This window comes from Scyliorhinus torazame, chromosome 4 (assembly GCF_047496885.1).
Source record: "Scyliorhinus torazame isolate Kashiwa2021f chromosome 4, sScyTor2.1, whole genome shotgun sequence".
Lineage (NCBI taxonomy): Eukaryota > Metazoa > Chordata > Chondrichthyes > Carcharhiniformes > Scyliorhinidae > Scyliorhinus > Scyliorhinus torazame.
The window spans coordinates 180963407-180978481 of record NC_092710.1 but is presented as its reverse complement, the minus strand read 5'-3'; the positions used below and the strand labels follow the sequence as shown (position 1 = coordinate 180978481).

The 15075-nt window shown below is 42.6% G+C and overlaps 1 protein-coding gene across 1 annotated transcript in view; it reads left to right on the top strand.

Annotated features, from left to right (window-relative positions):
- Nucleotides 1-14715, top strand: part of tmem214 (transmembrane protein 214) — a 102959-nt gene extending 88244 nt beyond the window's left edge. The window contains 3 exon segments of the mRNA XM_072498936.1: nucleotides 9404-9572; nucleotides 10395-10546; nucleotides 12105-14715. Of these exon segments, the coding sequence (XP_072355037.1) occupies nucleotides 9404-9572; nucleotides 10395-10546; nucleotides 12105-12231 (448 nt within the window). The 3' untranslated portion in view covers nucleotides 12232-14715.
- Nucleotides 14716-15075: the final 360 nt, after the last annotated feature.

Below are 15075 nucleotides of genomic sequence, written 5' to 3'. Positions count from 1 at the left end.
TATCAGAACAAAATAAATCTGAACAAGTACACTTGACTTTCATTATCTATTATATTGTCTCCATGTTAGCTATTTGTCACACTTAATTCTGAGATGTTACAGAGCACCATTTTTCTTCAGGAACTTAAATTTCCATCGTCCAAAATAATACAGACATTACACTGACAGACAATTAAGAGTCTCTATCTACAAATTTTGTTCAATGGAGTACTTTTATTATTTTGATGGAAATGACTGATCTTGAACTTGAAACATTGTATGTTTCACTCCACCACTCAAGTTCCTTTGGCTGGTTATTTCACCATTCACCTTAAATGAGTGCTTTCTGGTTCTTGACTTTTTATGCCATCCGGAACAGCTTCTCCCAATCTACTCATCTTAAACCTCTTGCCAAATGGCCTGGCCTCTCATCCACCTCCTAAGGAGGACAACTCTAGCTTCTACCCGAACAATCTCCTTTTTGAAGGCCGATCATTATTCCTTGCACTTTTGCTTGTCAAGAAACATTTCAACCTTTCAAAAGCCTGAACACTCACCGACAGATTCACAAACAGCTTCTTCCCACTGTTACAGACTCCTGAATGACCCCCTTATGGACTGAACAGACCTTTCCATGCGTCATCTCTACTGAGTAGTACTACACTCCGTGTGCTTCACACAATGCCTAGGTCTATGTATTTACATTGTGTATTTATCGTATGTCATTTTTTTCAGGTATGAAGAGATCTGTCTAGATTGTACACAGAACAATACTTTTCACTCTACCTCGGTACATGTGACAATAAACCAAGTCCATTCCAATTTACCTGAAATGAATCCATTCTTAACCCGTTGAAATTGACCTCCGAATATTTGTGCGCTAGATTGTGTTCCGTGCCCTTTTCAATACCTAACCTGAAACCTATTTGCTGATCGCTGTCCCCTAAAGGTTTCCCTACTAAGGTTGGATCCACTTGATTCGCCTCACTTCCCAGAACTAGCTCCAGCACTGCATCTAAAATTGTTCTGAACACACTTCAGAAACTTCCCCTTCTCTTTACATTATAACTATCCTAGTCTGTATTAAGAACAAAGAAAATTACAGCAGGGGAACAGGCCCTTCGGCCCTCCCAGCCTGCGCCGATCCAGATCCTTTATCTAAACCTTACTTCTATTTTTCAAGGATCTACTTCCCTCTGTTCCCCGCCCGTTCATATATCTGTCTAGATGCATCTTAAATGATGCTATCGTGCCCGCCTCTACCACCTCCGCTGGCAAGGCGTTCCAGGCACCCACCACCCTCTGCGTAAAAAAACTTTCCATGCACATCTCCCTTAAACTTTCCCCCTCTCACCTTGAAATTGTGACCCCTTGTAGTTGACACCCCCACTCTTGGAAAAAAGCTTGTTGCTATCCACCCTGTTCATACCCCTCATAATTTTGTAGACCTCAATCAGGTCCCCCCTCAACCTCCGTCTTTCCAACGAAAACAATCCTAATCTACTCAACCTTTCTTCATAGCTAGCACCCTCCAAACCAGGCAACATCCTGGTGAACCTCCTCTGTACCCTCTCTAAAGCACCCACATCCTTCTGGTAATGTGGCGACCAGAATTGCACGCAGTATTCCAAATGTGGCCTAACCAAAGTTCTATACAACTGTAACATGACCTGCTGGCTCTTGAACTCAATACCCCGTCCGATGAAGGCAAGCATGCTGTATGCCTTCTTGACCACTCTATCGACCTGCGTTGCCACCTTCAGGGTACAATGGACCTGAACTCCCAGATCTCTCTGTACATCAATTTTCCCCAGGACTCTTCCATTGACCGTATAGTCCGCTCTTGAATTAGATCTTCCAAAATGCATCACCTCGCATTTGCCTGGATTGAACTCCATCTGCCATTTCTCTGCCCAACTCCCCAATCTATCTATATTTTGCTGTATTCTCTGACAGTCCTCCTCGCTATCTGCAACTCCACCAATCTTTGTATCATCTGCAAACTTGCTAATCAGATCACCTATACCTTCGTCCAGATCATTTATGTATATCACAAGCAACAGTGGTCCGAGCACGGATCCCTGTGGAACACCACTAGTCACCTTTCTTCATTTTCAGACACTCCCTTCCACCACTACTCTCTGTCTCCTGTTGCCCAGCCAGTTCTTTATCCATCTAGCTAGTGCACCCTGAACCCCATGCGACTTCACGTTTTCCATCGACCTGCCATGGGAAACTTTATCAAACGCCTTACTGAAGACCATGTATATGACATCTACAGCCCTTCCCTCATCAATTAACTTTGTCACTTCCTCAAAGAATTCTATTAGGTTTGTAAGACATGACCTTCCCTGCACAAAACCATGCTGCCGATCACTGATAAGTCCATTTTCTTCCAAATGTGAATAGATCCTATCCCTCAGTATCTTCTCCAACAATTCCTACCACTGACGTCAAGCTCACAGGTCTATAATTCCCTGGATTATCCCTGCTACTCTACTTAAACAAAGGTACAACATTAGCAATTCTCCAGTCCTCCGGGACCTCACCCGTGCTCAAGGATGCTGCAAAGATATCTGTTAAGGCCCCAACTATTTCATCCCTCGCTTCCCTCAGTAACCTAGGATAGATCCCTTCCGGACCTGGGGACTTATCCACCTTAATGCCTTTTAGAATACCCAAAACTTCCCCCTTCCTTATGCCAACTTGACCTAGAGTATTTAAACATCCATCCCTAGCCTCAACATCCGTCATGTCCCTCTCCTTGGTGAATACCGATGCAAAGTACTCATTAAGAATCTCACCCATTTCCTCTGACTCCATGCATAAATTCCCTCTTTTGTCTTTGTGGGCCAATCCTTTCTCTAGTTACCCTTTTATAGAACATAGAACAATACAGCGCAGTACAGGCCCTTCGGCCCACGATGTTGCACCGAAACAAAAGCCATCTAACCTACACTATGCCATTATCATCCATATGTTTATCGAATAAACTTTTAAATGCCCTCAATGTCCTCAATGTTGGCGAGTTCACTACTGTAGCAGGTAGGGCATTCCACGGCCTCACTACTCTTTGCGTAAAGAACCTACCTCTGACCTCTGTCCTATATCTATTACCCCTCAGTTTAAAGTTATGTCCCCTCGTGCCAGCCATTTCCATCCGCGGGAGAAGGCTCTCACTGTCCACCCTATCCAACCCCCTGATCATTTTGTATGCCTCTATTAAGTCTCCTCTTAACCTTCTTCTCTCCAACGAAAACAACCTCAAGTCCATCAGCCTTGCCTCATAAGATTTTCCCTCCATACCAGGCAACATCCTGGTAAATCTCCTCTACACCCGCTCCAAAGCCTCCACGTCCTTCCTATAATGCGGTGACCAGAACTGTACGCAATACTCCAAATGCGGCCGTACCAGAGTTCGGTACAGCTGCAACATGACCTCCCGACTCCGGAACTCAATCCCTCTACCAATAAAGGCCAACACTCCATAGGCCGCCTTCACAACCCTATCAACCTGGGTGGCAACTTTCAGGGATCTATGTACATGGACACCTAGATCCCTCTGCTCATCCACACTTTCAAGAACTTTACCATTAGCCAAATATTCCGCATTCCTGTTATTCCTTCCAAAGTGAATCACCTCACACTTCTCTACATTAAACTCCATTTGCCACCTCTCAGCCCAGCTCTGCAGCTTATCTATATCCCTCTGTAACCTGCTACATCCTTCCACACTATCGACAACGCCACCGACTTTAGTATCGTCTGCAAATTTACTCACCCACCCTTCTGCGCCTTCCTCTAGGTCATTGATAAAAATGACAAACAGCAACGGCCCCAGAACAGATCCTTGTGGTACTCCACTTGTGACTGTACTCCATTCTGAACATTTCCCATCAACCACCACCCTCTGTCTTCTTTCAGCTAGCCAATTTCTGATCCACATCTCTAAATCACCCTCAATCCCCAGCCTCCGTATTTTCTGCAATAGCCTACCGTGGGGATAAAAGGCTTTGGGATTTTCCTTAACCCTGTTAGCCAAAGATATTTCATGACCCCTTTTAGCCCTCTTTACTGCGCGTTTGAGATTTGTCCTACTTTCCCGATATTCCTCCAAAGCTTCATCAGTTTTAAGTCGCCTAGATCTTATGTATGCTTCCTTTTTCATCTTGGCTAGTCTCACAATTCCACCCGTCATCCATGGTTCCCTAACCTCTGTTTAAGAAGGGTGGCAGGGATAATCCCGGGAACTACAGGCCGGTGAGCCTTACTTCAGTGGTAGGGAAATTACTGGAGAGAATTCTTCGAGACAGGATCTACTCCCATTTGGAAGCAAATGGACGTATTAGTGAGAGGCAGCACGGTTTTGTGAAGGGGAGGTCGTGTCTCACTAACTTGATAGAGTTTTTCGAGGAGGTCACTAAGATGATTGATGCAGGTAGGGCAGTAGATGTTGTCTATATGGACTTCAGTAAGGCCTTTGACAAGGTCCCTCATGGTAGACTAGTACAAAAGGTGAAGTCACACGGGATCAGGGGTGAACTGGCAAGGTGGATACAGAACTGGCTAGGCCATAGAAGGCAGAGGGTAGCAATGGAGGGATGCTTTTCTAATTGGAGGGCTGTGACCAGTGGTGTTCCACAGGGATCAGTGCTGGGACCTTTGCTCTTTGTAGTATATATAAATGATTTGGAGGAAAATGTAACTGGTCTGATTAGTAAGTTTGCAGACGACACAAAGGTTGGTGGAATTGCGGATAGCGATGAGGACTGTCTGAGGATACAGCAGGATTTAGATTGTCTGGAGACTTGGGCGGAGAGATGGCAGATGGAGTTTAACCTGGACAAATGTGAGGTAATGCATTTTGGAAGGGCTAATGCAGGTAGGGAATATACAGTGAATGGTAGAACCCTCAAGAGTATTGAAAGTCAAAGAGATCTAGGAGTACAGGTCCACAGATCACTGAAAGGGGCTACACAGGTGGAGAAGGTAGTCAAGAAGGCATACGGCATGCTTGCCTTCATTGGCCGGGGCATTGAGTATAAGAATTGGCAAGTCATGTTGCAGCTGTATAGAACCTTAGTTAGGCCACACTTGGAGTATAGTGTTCAATTCTGGTCGCCACACTACCAGAAGGATGTGGAGGCTTTAGAGAGGGTGCAGAAGAGATTTACCAGAATGTTGCCTGGTATGGAGGGCATAAGCTATGAGGAGCGATTGAATAAACTCGGTTTGTTCTCACTGGAACGAAGGAGGTTGAGGGGCGACCTGATAGAGGTATACAAAATTGAGGGGCATAGACAGAGTGGATAGTCAGAGGCTTTTCCCCAGGGTAGAGGGGTCAATTACTAGGGGGCATAGGTTTAAGGTGAGAGGGGCAAGGTTTAGAGTAGATGTACGAGGCAAGTTTTTTACGCAGAGGGTAGTGGGTGCCTGGAACTCACTACCGGAGGAGGTAGTGGAGGCAGGGACGATAGGGACATTTAAGGGGCATCTTGACAAATATATGAATAGGATGGGAATAGAAGGATACGGACCCAGGAAGTGTAGAAGATTGTAGTTTAGTCGGGCAGTATGGTCGGCACGGGCTTGGAGGGCCGAAGGGCCTGTTCCTGTGCTGTACATTTCTTTGTTCTTTGTTCTTTGTTCTTGCCATTTCTATCCCTCATTTTCACAGGGACATGTCTGTCCTGCACTCTAATCAACCTTTCCTTAAAAGACTCGCACATTTCAAATGTGGATTTACCCGTAAACAGCTGCTCCCAATCCACATTCCCTAGCTCCTGCCGAATTTTGTTATACGTGGCCTTTCCCCAATTTAGCACTCTTCCTTTAGGACCACTCTTGTCTTTGTCCATGAGTATTCTAAAACTTGCGGAATTGTGATCGCTATGCCCAAAGCAATCACCGACTGAAACTTCAACCAACTGGCCGGGATCATCCCCCAATACCAGGTCCAGTATGGCCCCTTCCCTGAGTTGGACTATTTACATACTGCTCTAAAAAAACTCTCCTGGATGCTCCTTACAAATTCTGCTCCATCTATGCCTCCAACACTACATGAGTCCCATTCAATGTTGGGGAAGTTAAAATCTCCCATAACGACCATCCTATTGCTCCTACATTTTTCTATAATCTGTCTACATATTTGTACCTCTACTTCACGCTCGCTTTTGGGAGGCCTGTAGTAAAGTCCCAACAATGTTACTGCACCCTTCCTATTTCTTAGCTCTACCCATATTGCCTCAGTGCTCGAATCCTCCATCGTGCCCTCCTTAATCACAGCTGTGATATCATCTCTGACCAGTTATGCAACTCCTCCACCCCTTTTACCTCCCTCTCTATCCCTCCTGAAGCATCTATACCCTGGGATATTTAGTTGCCAGTCTTGCCCTTCCCTCAACCAAGTCTCAGTAATACCAATAACATCATATTCCCAGGTACTAATCCAAGCCCTAAGTTCATCTGCCTTACCTGCTACACTTCTCGCATTGAAACAAATGCATCTCAAACCACCTGTCCCTTTGTGTTCATCATCTCTTCCCTGTCTACTCTTCTCCTTAGTCACATTGAGTTTATTATCTAGTATCTTACTGGCTTTAGTTGCTGCCGCTTTACTGACCTCGAACTTCCTAATCTGGTTCCCATTCCCCTGCCACATTAGTTTAAAATCTCCCCAACACTGTTAGCAAAAGAACCCCTAGGACATTGGTTCCAGTCCTGCCCAAGTGTAGACCATCCGATTGGTAATGGTCCCACCTCCCCCAGAACCGGTTCCAATGTCCCAAAAATCTGAACCCCTCCCTCCTGCACCATCTCTCAAGCCACGTATTCATTCTGACTATTCTTGAATAGTCTCTGACTGTCTCGTGGCACTGGTAGCAATCCTGAGATTACTACCTTTGAGGTCCTACTTTTTAACTTATCTCCTAACTCCCTAAATTCTGATTGTAGGACCTCATCCTGTTTTTTTATCTATATCCTTGGTGCCTATATGCACCACGACAACTGGCTGTTCACCCTCTCCCTTCAGTATGTCCTGCAGCCGATTTGAGACATCCCTGACCCGTGCACCCGGGAGGCAACATGCCATTCGGGAGTCTCTTTTTCGACCACAGAAACGCCTGTCTACTCCCCTTATGATTGAATCCCCTATGACTATAGCCCTGCCAGTCTTTTTCCCGCTCTTCTGTGCAGCATAGCCTGCCACGGTGCCATGAGCCTGGCTTCCCCTGGTGAGTCATCTCCCCCAACAGATATGCCGTTTTGGAGGGAGATGACCGCAGGGGACACCTGCACTGCCTTCCTGCTCTTTCTCTGCCTTTTGGTCACCCATTCCCTGTCTCCCTTACCAATCCTAATCTGCGGTGTGACCAACTCACTGAATGTGCTATCCACGACCTCCTCAGCATCGCGGATGTTCCAAAGTGAGTCCATTCGCAGCTCCAGAGCAGTCATGCGGCCTAACAGGAGCTGCAGCTGGACACACTTCCCGCACATGAAGGAGTCAGGGGCATCGGCCGCGTCCCTGAACTCTCACATTGAGCAAGAGGAACATACACTCCCAACAGTAAGTTTATAAAAAAAAAAAAAAATGTACTCTCCTTCTCAGCAAGCACTCACTCAGCAACCACTGCGCCCCGCACGATAACACCTCCGGGAAAAGAAAAACTACTTACCAGTCACAGCCAATTTACTTACCTGCAGGCTGTGTCGTCATGGTTCAACTTCTTATTAGGATAATTAAAATCCACATTACTTTGAATTTTTCGAAGAGGTGACCAGGTGCGTAGATGAGGGCAGTGCATTTAACATAGTCTATGTGGACTCCAGCAAGGTTTTTGATTATGAGCCTTGGGAGACTGATAGCGAAGAGATCCATGGAATTTTAGCAAACTAGTTCCAGAATTGGCTGAGTGGCAGGGAGCAGAGTGATGGTCGAGTGGTGTTTTTCTGAATGGAAGCCTGTGTTGAGTGGGGTCCTGCAGGGGTCAGTGTTGGGCCCATGCTGTTTGTGGTTTATATAAATGATTTAGACTTGAAATATAGTAGGGCTGATCAGTACATTCATGGATGATATACACATTGATGGTGTGGTAAATAGTGAGGAGGATAGCCTTGGATTACAGGAGGATATAGTCAGACTGGTGAGATGGGTTGATCAGTGGCAAATGGAATTCAATCTGGATAGGTGTGAGGTGATACACTTGGGCAGGACAAACAAGGCAACGGAATATATGATGAATGGCAGGACCCTGTTAAGCACCAAAGATCAGAGGGACCTTAGTGTGCATGTAACTTAAGGTAGCAGGGCAGGTGTATGAAATGCTTAAAGGCAAGTATACTTATTAGTCGAGGCATAGATTATAAGAGCAGGGAGGTTATGTTGCAACTATATAAAATGCTAGTTAGGCCACAGCTAGAGCATTGTGAGCAGTTCTGGAATTCACATTACAGGAGGGATATGATAGTAGGAAAGGGTGCAGAGGAGATTTCCTGGGGCATCACCTTGGGTGGAGAGTTTTAGTTATGAAGAGAGATTGGATAAACTTTGATTGTTTCCTTGGAGCAGAGGAGACTGCGGGGCAACATGATTGAGATGTATAAAATTTGACGGGCATGGAGCGAATAGGCAGGAAGAAATGTTTCCCCTTGGAAGGATTAATGACCAGGAGGCATGGATTTAAGGTAAAGGGCAGGATGTTTAGAGGGGTGTGATGAAACGCTTTTTCACCCAGAGGGGTGGTGGGAGTCTGGAACTCGCGTCTTGAAAAGGTGGTGGAGGCAGAGACCCTCATAACATTCAAGGTATTTAGATGTGCACTTGCAATGCCAAAGCATACAACGCTATGAGCCAAGTGCTGGAAGATGGGATTAGAGTACTCTAGTTGTTTTTGACTGGCGTAGACGTGAAGGGCCTTTTCCGTGCTGTAGACCTCTGACTGTAGTTTTTGCACCTCTTGAATTTTTTTTCTCATCGTTCCCATGAGTTAGTGGTCCATAGAATTCATCCAGTGTAATGGAACCTATATTGTTCTTGATTCTAAACAAATAAATTATTCCCTTGATACCTCCAGGACATCCTCTCTGGCACTGCAGTAGTCTCAATCAATACTACCATCCCACCATCATTGTTCCTTTCTTCCTTAAACACCTTCTATCCAGGAATACTTAGTACACAGTCCTGCCATCCTTTTTTATTGTCTCATTATATTCTGCTGTGGCTGCAGTCCACCAACCTTTTTTTAAACACATTTTGTGTGTTTATGCACATGGACTGTGGATTTTAGACCTTTTTTTGCACTACCTCTCCCACCAAATAACTTGCTATCTTTGAAGGCCCTTAATTTACTTTGTTCCTCCCTTCTGACGCTACATACACCATGGTTTATGATCTGTCCTTGTGCTCCTGTTATTTTTGCAGTTGGATAGAAACAAATACCCCTTATTACTACTCCGAGGCTGTAACTATGTTTGGACCAAACCTTGATCTGGTTTGGAGAAGGCTGACTGAATTAGTTGTATATACAAAGGAAATGTTGTCAAGTCATATTGCATGGATCACTGAAAATCTACCCAGGCTTATTGAGTGGGTAAGTACAGTGCTTTACAATAATTCTATATGTAACAGGTTTTGAAGGAATATTGCATTATAACACTTGTAGATTCTGTCCAATCAATTAAATGAGATTTGGTACAGATTTCCTTGGCTTTCCTTCCAGTTCTTTCTAGAATCCTGTTCCCCACTCTTGCACTGGTTTCTCTCCTTGAGTTTTGATTGTTCTACATGAAATGTCAGTGACTTACAAAAGTGATTCTTCACGCTGGAACAAGGCTGGTTCAGCTTGGGTCCATGGTAGCTACATATCCTAATCATTTTGCACTGCTCTCCTTTTTTACAATCCTAGGGCTCAGGAGAGTAATTCTGAATTGGAAGTCATGACTTCCAAGGTACTTGTTTTTGACTCCTGCTTTTTGTGGACTTTTGACATACAGGGACTTGGAAAAAGTCTGAAGCATGGATTAAACTTAATTTCATAGAATCCTGACAGTGCAGAAGGAGGCCATTCAGCTCATCGAGAGTCTGCACCGATCCTTGGAAAGAACATCCTACTTAAGCCCACGCCTCCACCCTATTCCTGTAACCCCACCTAACCTTTTTGGACACTAAGTAGCATGGCCAATCCACCTAACCTGTACTTCTTTGGACAGTGGGAGGAAACCGGAGCACCCGGAGGAAACCCACACAGACACGGGGAGAAAGTGCAAACTCCACATAAACAGTCGCCCGAGGCAGGAATTGAACCTGAGTCCTTGGAGCTGTGAGGCGGCAGTGCTCACCACTGTGCCACCGTGCCCCCCAAAATTTTGATCTTTTTTGTTTTTGTTTCTGACTACCATTCTTTTTTTTACAGCTTCATTCTAATCTCCCAGATGCAGTGTTGCAATTAGTACAGTATATCAAGGAATTGCTTCTCTTTGTACATCAGAATTACCTATTTCCAGCTTTGGAATATATGGAAATGGTAATGAAACAGTGGTGGAAACAGCTTGCCAATTCTTGCAAGTAAGTATCTCCTCTGTGTACTTTTAAAATTGTGAACCCATTCCGACTGCTCGCAATTAAAGCCTAGGTTTTCTTAGTTGCCAATAAGATGCCTATCTGACTTTACTGTGGCATATATAGGGGAACCTTGGCTATTCTCTTGGGTACATTTATGCTGGTCATTCAATAGATGTGAACAATTATCAATTGCCGGTGCTCCACAATGATTGCTCAACTGTGATGCAGCAATAATACTGCACAGCAGTATGCACCTTTTGGTTGTGCTGCTCTGATCTCTCAAGACAGATTTAAAAAGCATTTAGTGATAGGAGTGTAGATGTGAATTTTTGAGCCACTTAATTTCACAGACTTCCTTATACTTGGCTGAACACTTTTTTTTCTCAAATGGGGAGGGATATTAATAAACCATGTGCCTTGTTCCTTCTGAGGGCTATCTTTTTAGCACCGCCTTTTAAAAACCACCTGCATTATTTTGCTCCCAGGTACAGACCTTGGCATTTCTTGTTCTAAACTTGATTGCAAGGGTCTCCCAGGTGTCTATAGCAAAATGATTTTACGCTATGCTTTGCTATCAGATTCATCTTCCTCTTTCCCTCCATGATGCCCTTTGTGATCTTAAAATGGATACTTGTCCTCCAGGAATGTGATCATCTTAGCTAACGGCCATGAGACGGGAGAATTGACGCTATTATTTTAGCAGTTATGAATCCAGAGTAGCCTGGCTGGCTTCAATACGCACTTGCCATGCCTCGTAGTCTTTTTAAACCTATTTGAACCCACTTTGTTTTCAGACACCATCTCAATCTCCATGAAACAGACATTTCAAATATTTATCTAATTCTCCTTGTTGGATAGGAAACAAATTGTGGGGATATAGAGATAGTGGCAGTGGGACTAAATAGATTGTTCTTTGAAAAAGCTAGTGTGGACTCTATGAACCGAATTATAGAATTTACAGTGCAGAAGGAGGCCATTTGACACTCTAGTCTGCACCAGCCCCTGGAAAGAGCACCCTACCCAAGCCCACACCTCAACCCAACCTTTTTTGGACACTCAGAGCAATTTAGCATAGCCAATCCACCTAACCTGCACATCTTTGGAATGTGGGAGGAAACCGGAGCACCTGGAGGAAACCCACGCGCACACGAGGAGAACGTGCACTCCATAAAGACAGTGAGCCAAGCCGGGAATCGAACCTGAGACCTTGGAGCTGTGAAGCAGCTGTACTAACCACTGTGCTACATTGCTGCCCAAATGGCAACCTCCTGCGCTATTCTGATTTCAAAATTCAAATATCGTTCTGTGAAACTAGCCAGAACATTGTGCAATTTCCCCTAAATTAATTTACTGTGGTATCAGTTGATAATTTTCTCTCTGTTAAGAACAATTTCATCTTTTTATGCCTGTCCTTTGCAAGAGATTTCTATAATGTCTCCTATGTAGGATTAAAGTGTTGAACAATACTCAAACAGGACGCTATTCTGTGTATACTATTAAAATCCACAAACCTTTTATATTTAATGTTTATGCTACATCTTGCCTGTTTGCTAAACTTCAGGGGTGAAATCAGCTGGGACTGTATGAAGACACATTTTGTGAACACCACACATTTAACATGGAGTTATCTACAGAACATGACAACAGCTGTCAAAAACTGGGCCTCCTCCATGATCTCCAATCACTAAATGACAAGAAGCATACATCATTTTGGGAGTAACCGTTCAGTTGGAGCATTCTTGAAGAGAATTAACCTTGTTATCTGCTGTGGAGAGGATTGAAGTCGATTTGAACTAAAAGAATAAATGCCACTTAATTCTTTGCTTTTGTTAAGACACTTTTTACCTACCAAGTGCATGTATTTTGTACCCACTTTTTTTCAAAATTGTTAAAGATGTTGATTGTTGTATCTTCTATTGACTTTTCACATTCTTTTCTGCACATTACAACATTGTTTAAACATTAATTTAAAGCTGCAATGTTCAGAAATGTTTCACATGGTGTAAGAACACAGCCATTCATATATTGCCGCAGTAATTAGATTTTGATTTCAACATGATTTAATAAGATTACAGTATTTTATAAACAAAATCCATTGCCATACAGGCCAGGTATGCTTAAAATTTAATGGGACAGCTTGTATTTTTAAGTAACTGCAACAGTAATAACTGATAACAAATTTGTTTAGGAGAGTTGCAGTGGTTTGTTTCCATTTACAGCCAATTATTAAAGCCATTCATGCATGATATCTGTCAAGGTTCTATGGAAAAATATTTTGTCATGCTATCAGATTTGGCATTTTAGTTGAACAGTACTCATTAACTTTGGCTATGATATTTGAAATGGGTTCCAACCATATTTTGTCTGGTCATTTTTAATTTGGCAAAATAGTCCTCTCTGCAATGGAGCATTTCTAATTTCTAGTTGCTTCTATTCAAAAATATTGTAAATACTGATCAATGACCTGAAATCAGCACTTTTGAATTGCCTGTAGTGGTTATTATACCTTTACATCAGACATGCATCCTCTTACCAAATGGCCTAAAATTCCCTGTTCTTCAATAGTAGTGAAGCAATGACCATGTAACCAGGATCATTTCAACAATGTCCATTTTAAAGGCATAACTAGGTTACACTAAACATTTTTAAACTTCCTCCGTCATGGTGTGGCAGAGGTATTTTAAAGCAAGTACCCCTCTTTCTGCTGTTTTTATCTTGCTGTATTGTAACAGTTACCAGTTCCATCAATCCATGTAATTAAGGTAACTGTCTGACTTGACTGCACGTTCCAAAAGAGCAAATTTCAGATGACTTCTTGTCAGTTGCCCTACTAGTGATATGGATGCTGTTATCCCATTCGAACTTATTCTTTCGCATCTAATATGCGAACTTTGTAATGTATTGACTTGCACAAAGTGCAAGACTTTACATGCAGAAATTCCAATTGTTCTATATCTTGCATATTGACACTGACACTTTTCTTTTGCATGGCATTCAAATTACTCGTGATTAATCTATGCCCAGGTCAAGTCAATGTATTTGATCTGCATGCATGAGGATTCCTCAGATCATAGCTGCTGCATTCTATCTGGAAAACTGAAGAAAATTTATAATAAACTTTGCATCAAAAAAAATAACTATGTTGTGGCTCAGTTTTTGGATGACTAAATATACATTATGTTTCTGCTTGATCACATTGGTGTCCAGTAACGTGTAAAATTATTTGGTAATGTGTAAAGCGAGTTCCAGATTATCGCGAGGCCTATGTTCTATGCCTGCCCAGTTGCTCCCATCTGGGTAATTGCATGCTTGAAAGGAAATTGCTTGAAATGCTGTTCTTCGAAAATTTATTTTATTGGCAGTTGATTTTTGTGTTTGAAAGGGAATGCTATCTTAACCTAGCGAACCTTTCAGATAAAATACATTTATAAAATACATGCAATGCCCATCTGTACTTCACATAATTTAAAAGCATGCATTATTTTGTTGTCAAATGCTTCATGAACATTTTTTTCAGAAGGCCAAAGTGATGTGGAGGTACTTGCAGAAATATTTTTGCTCACTTTAAGTGTCATTCTTCCATTAGAGTTTTTCCAATGTCAACTAGCCTCACTGTAACAACAACATATTCTTCCAAATGATGTACAAATTATTGGAAAGTAATGCACTGAAGATTGCAACGGTCTTTATGAAAATGTAGCCAACATTTGTACTGTTTAACTAATTGGAACAGATATATCAAAGTTAGAATATAGTTTAAAGTTCATTTTGTACATTACATTGGCAGTTATATAAAATTGAGGTTGTTTCCCAGTCATTGTTGTTTGCTTCTACTTCCACTTTCTCTTCCAACCAAAGTACTAAAAGCAAATTTCTTGTTTATAATCCATTTTTCACAATCAGAAAGTTATTTGGCCTATCACCTGCCTCCATTTTAATTGATTTTTGATGTGAAATACTGTTACCATGTTCATTGATTAATTTATTAAAGGGTAGATTTGACTCAAGATTCTGTATGTACATATTAATTATGGGACCAGTGTGATGAGTGGTGAATGTTATATGCAGATTGACCATACATGTTAATTCTGCTGCAGAATAAGTGTGTTGTCTCATTGTAAATTTCAATCATGAATTTATTTCTGGTGAAAATAAAAAGGCTATTTAACCAATATGTTCTCTTAATTATGTTTGTAAATGCTACTTTTCTAGCTTCACTATTCCTTGTAACAATGTAGAATTATTTTGCAAAGCAGATTTCCAATACAGGATACTCTACATTCTTTTTATTAATTTGTACAGCAAATTGGCATCGCTAGCTAGACCAGCATTTTTATTACCCTCTGAGGTGGTGGTGAGCTGCCTTCTCCTTCAGCCCCTGAAGTGTAGGTACATCCACTGTTAGGGAGGGAATTCCAGAATTTTGATCCAGCGGCTGTGATATATTTCCAAGTCAGGATGGTGAGTGACTTGGGAAGAACCTCCAGGTGGTGGGGTTCCCATGTATCTGCTGCTCTTGCCCTTCTAGTTTG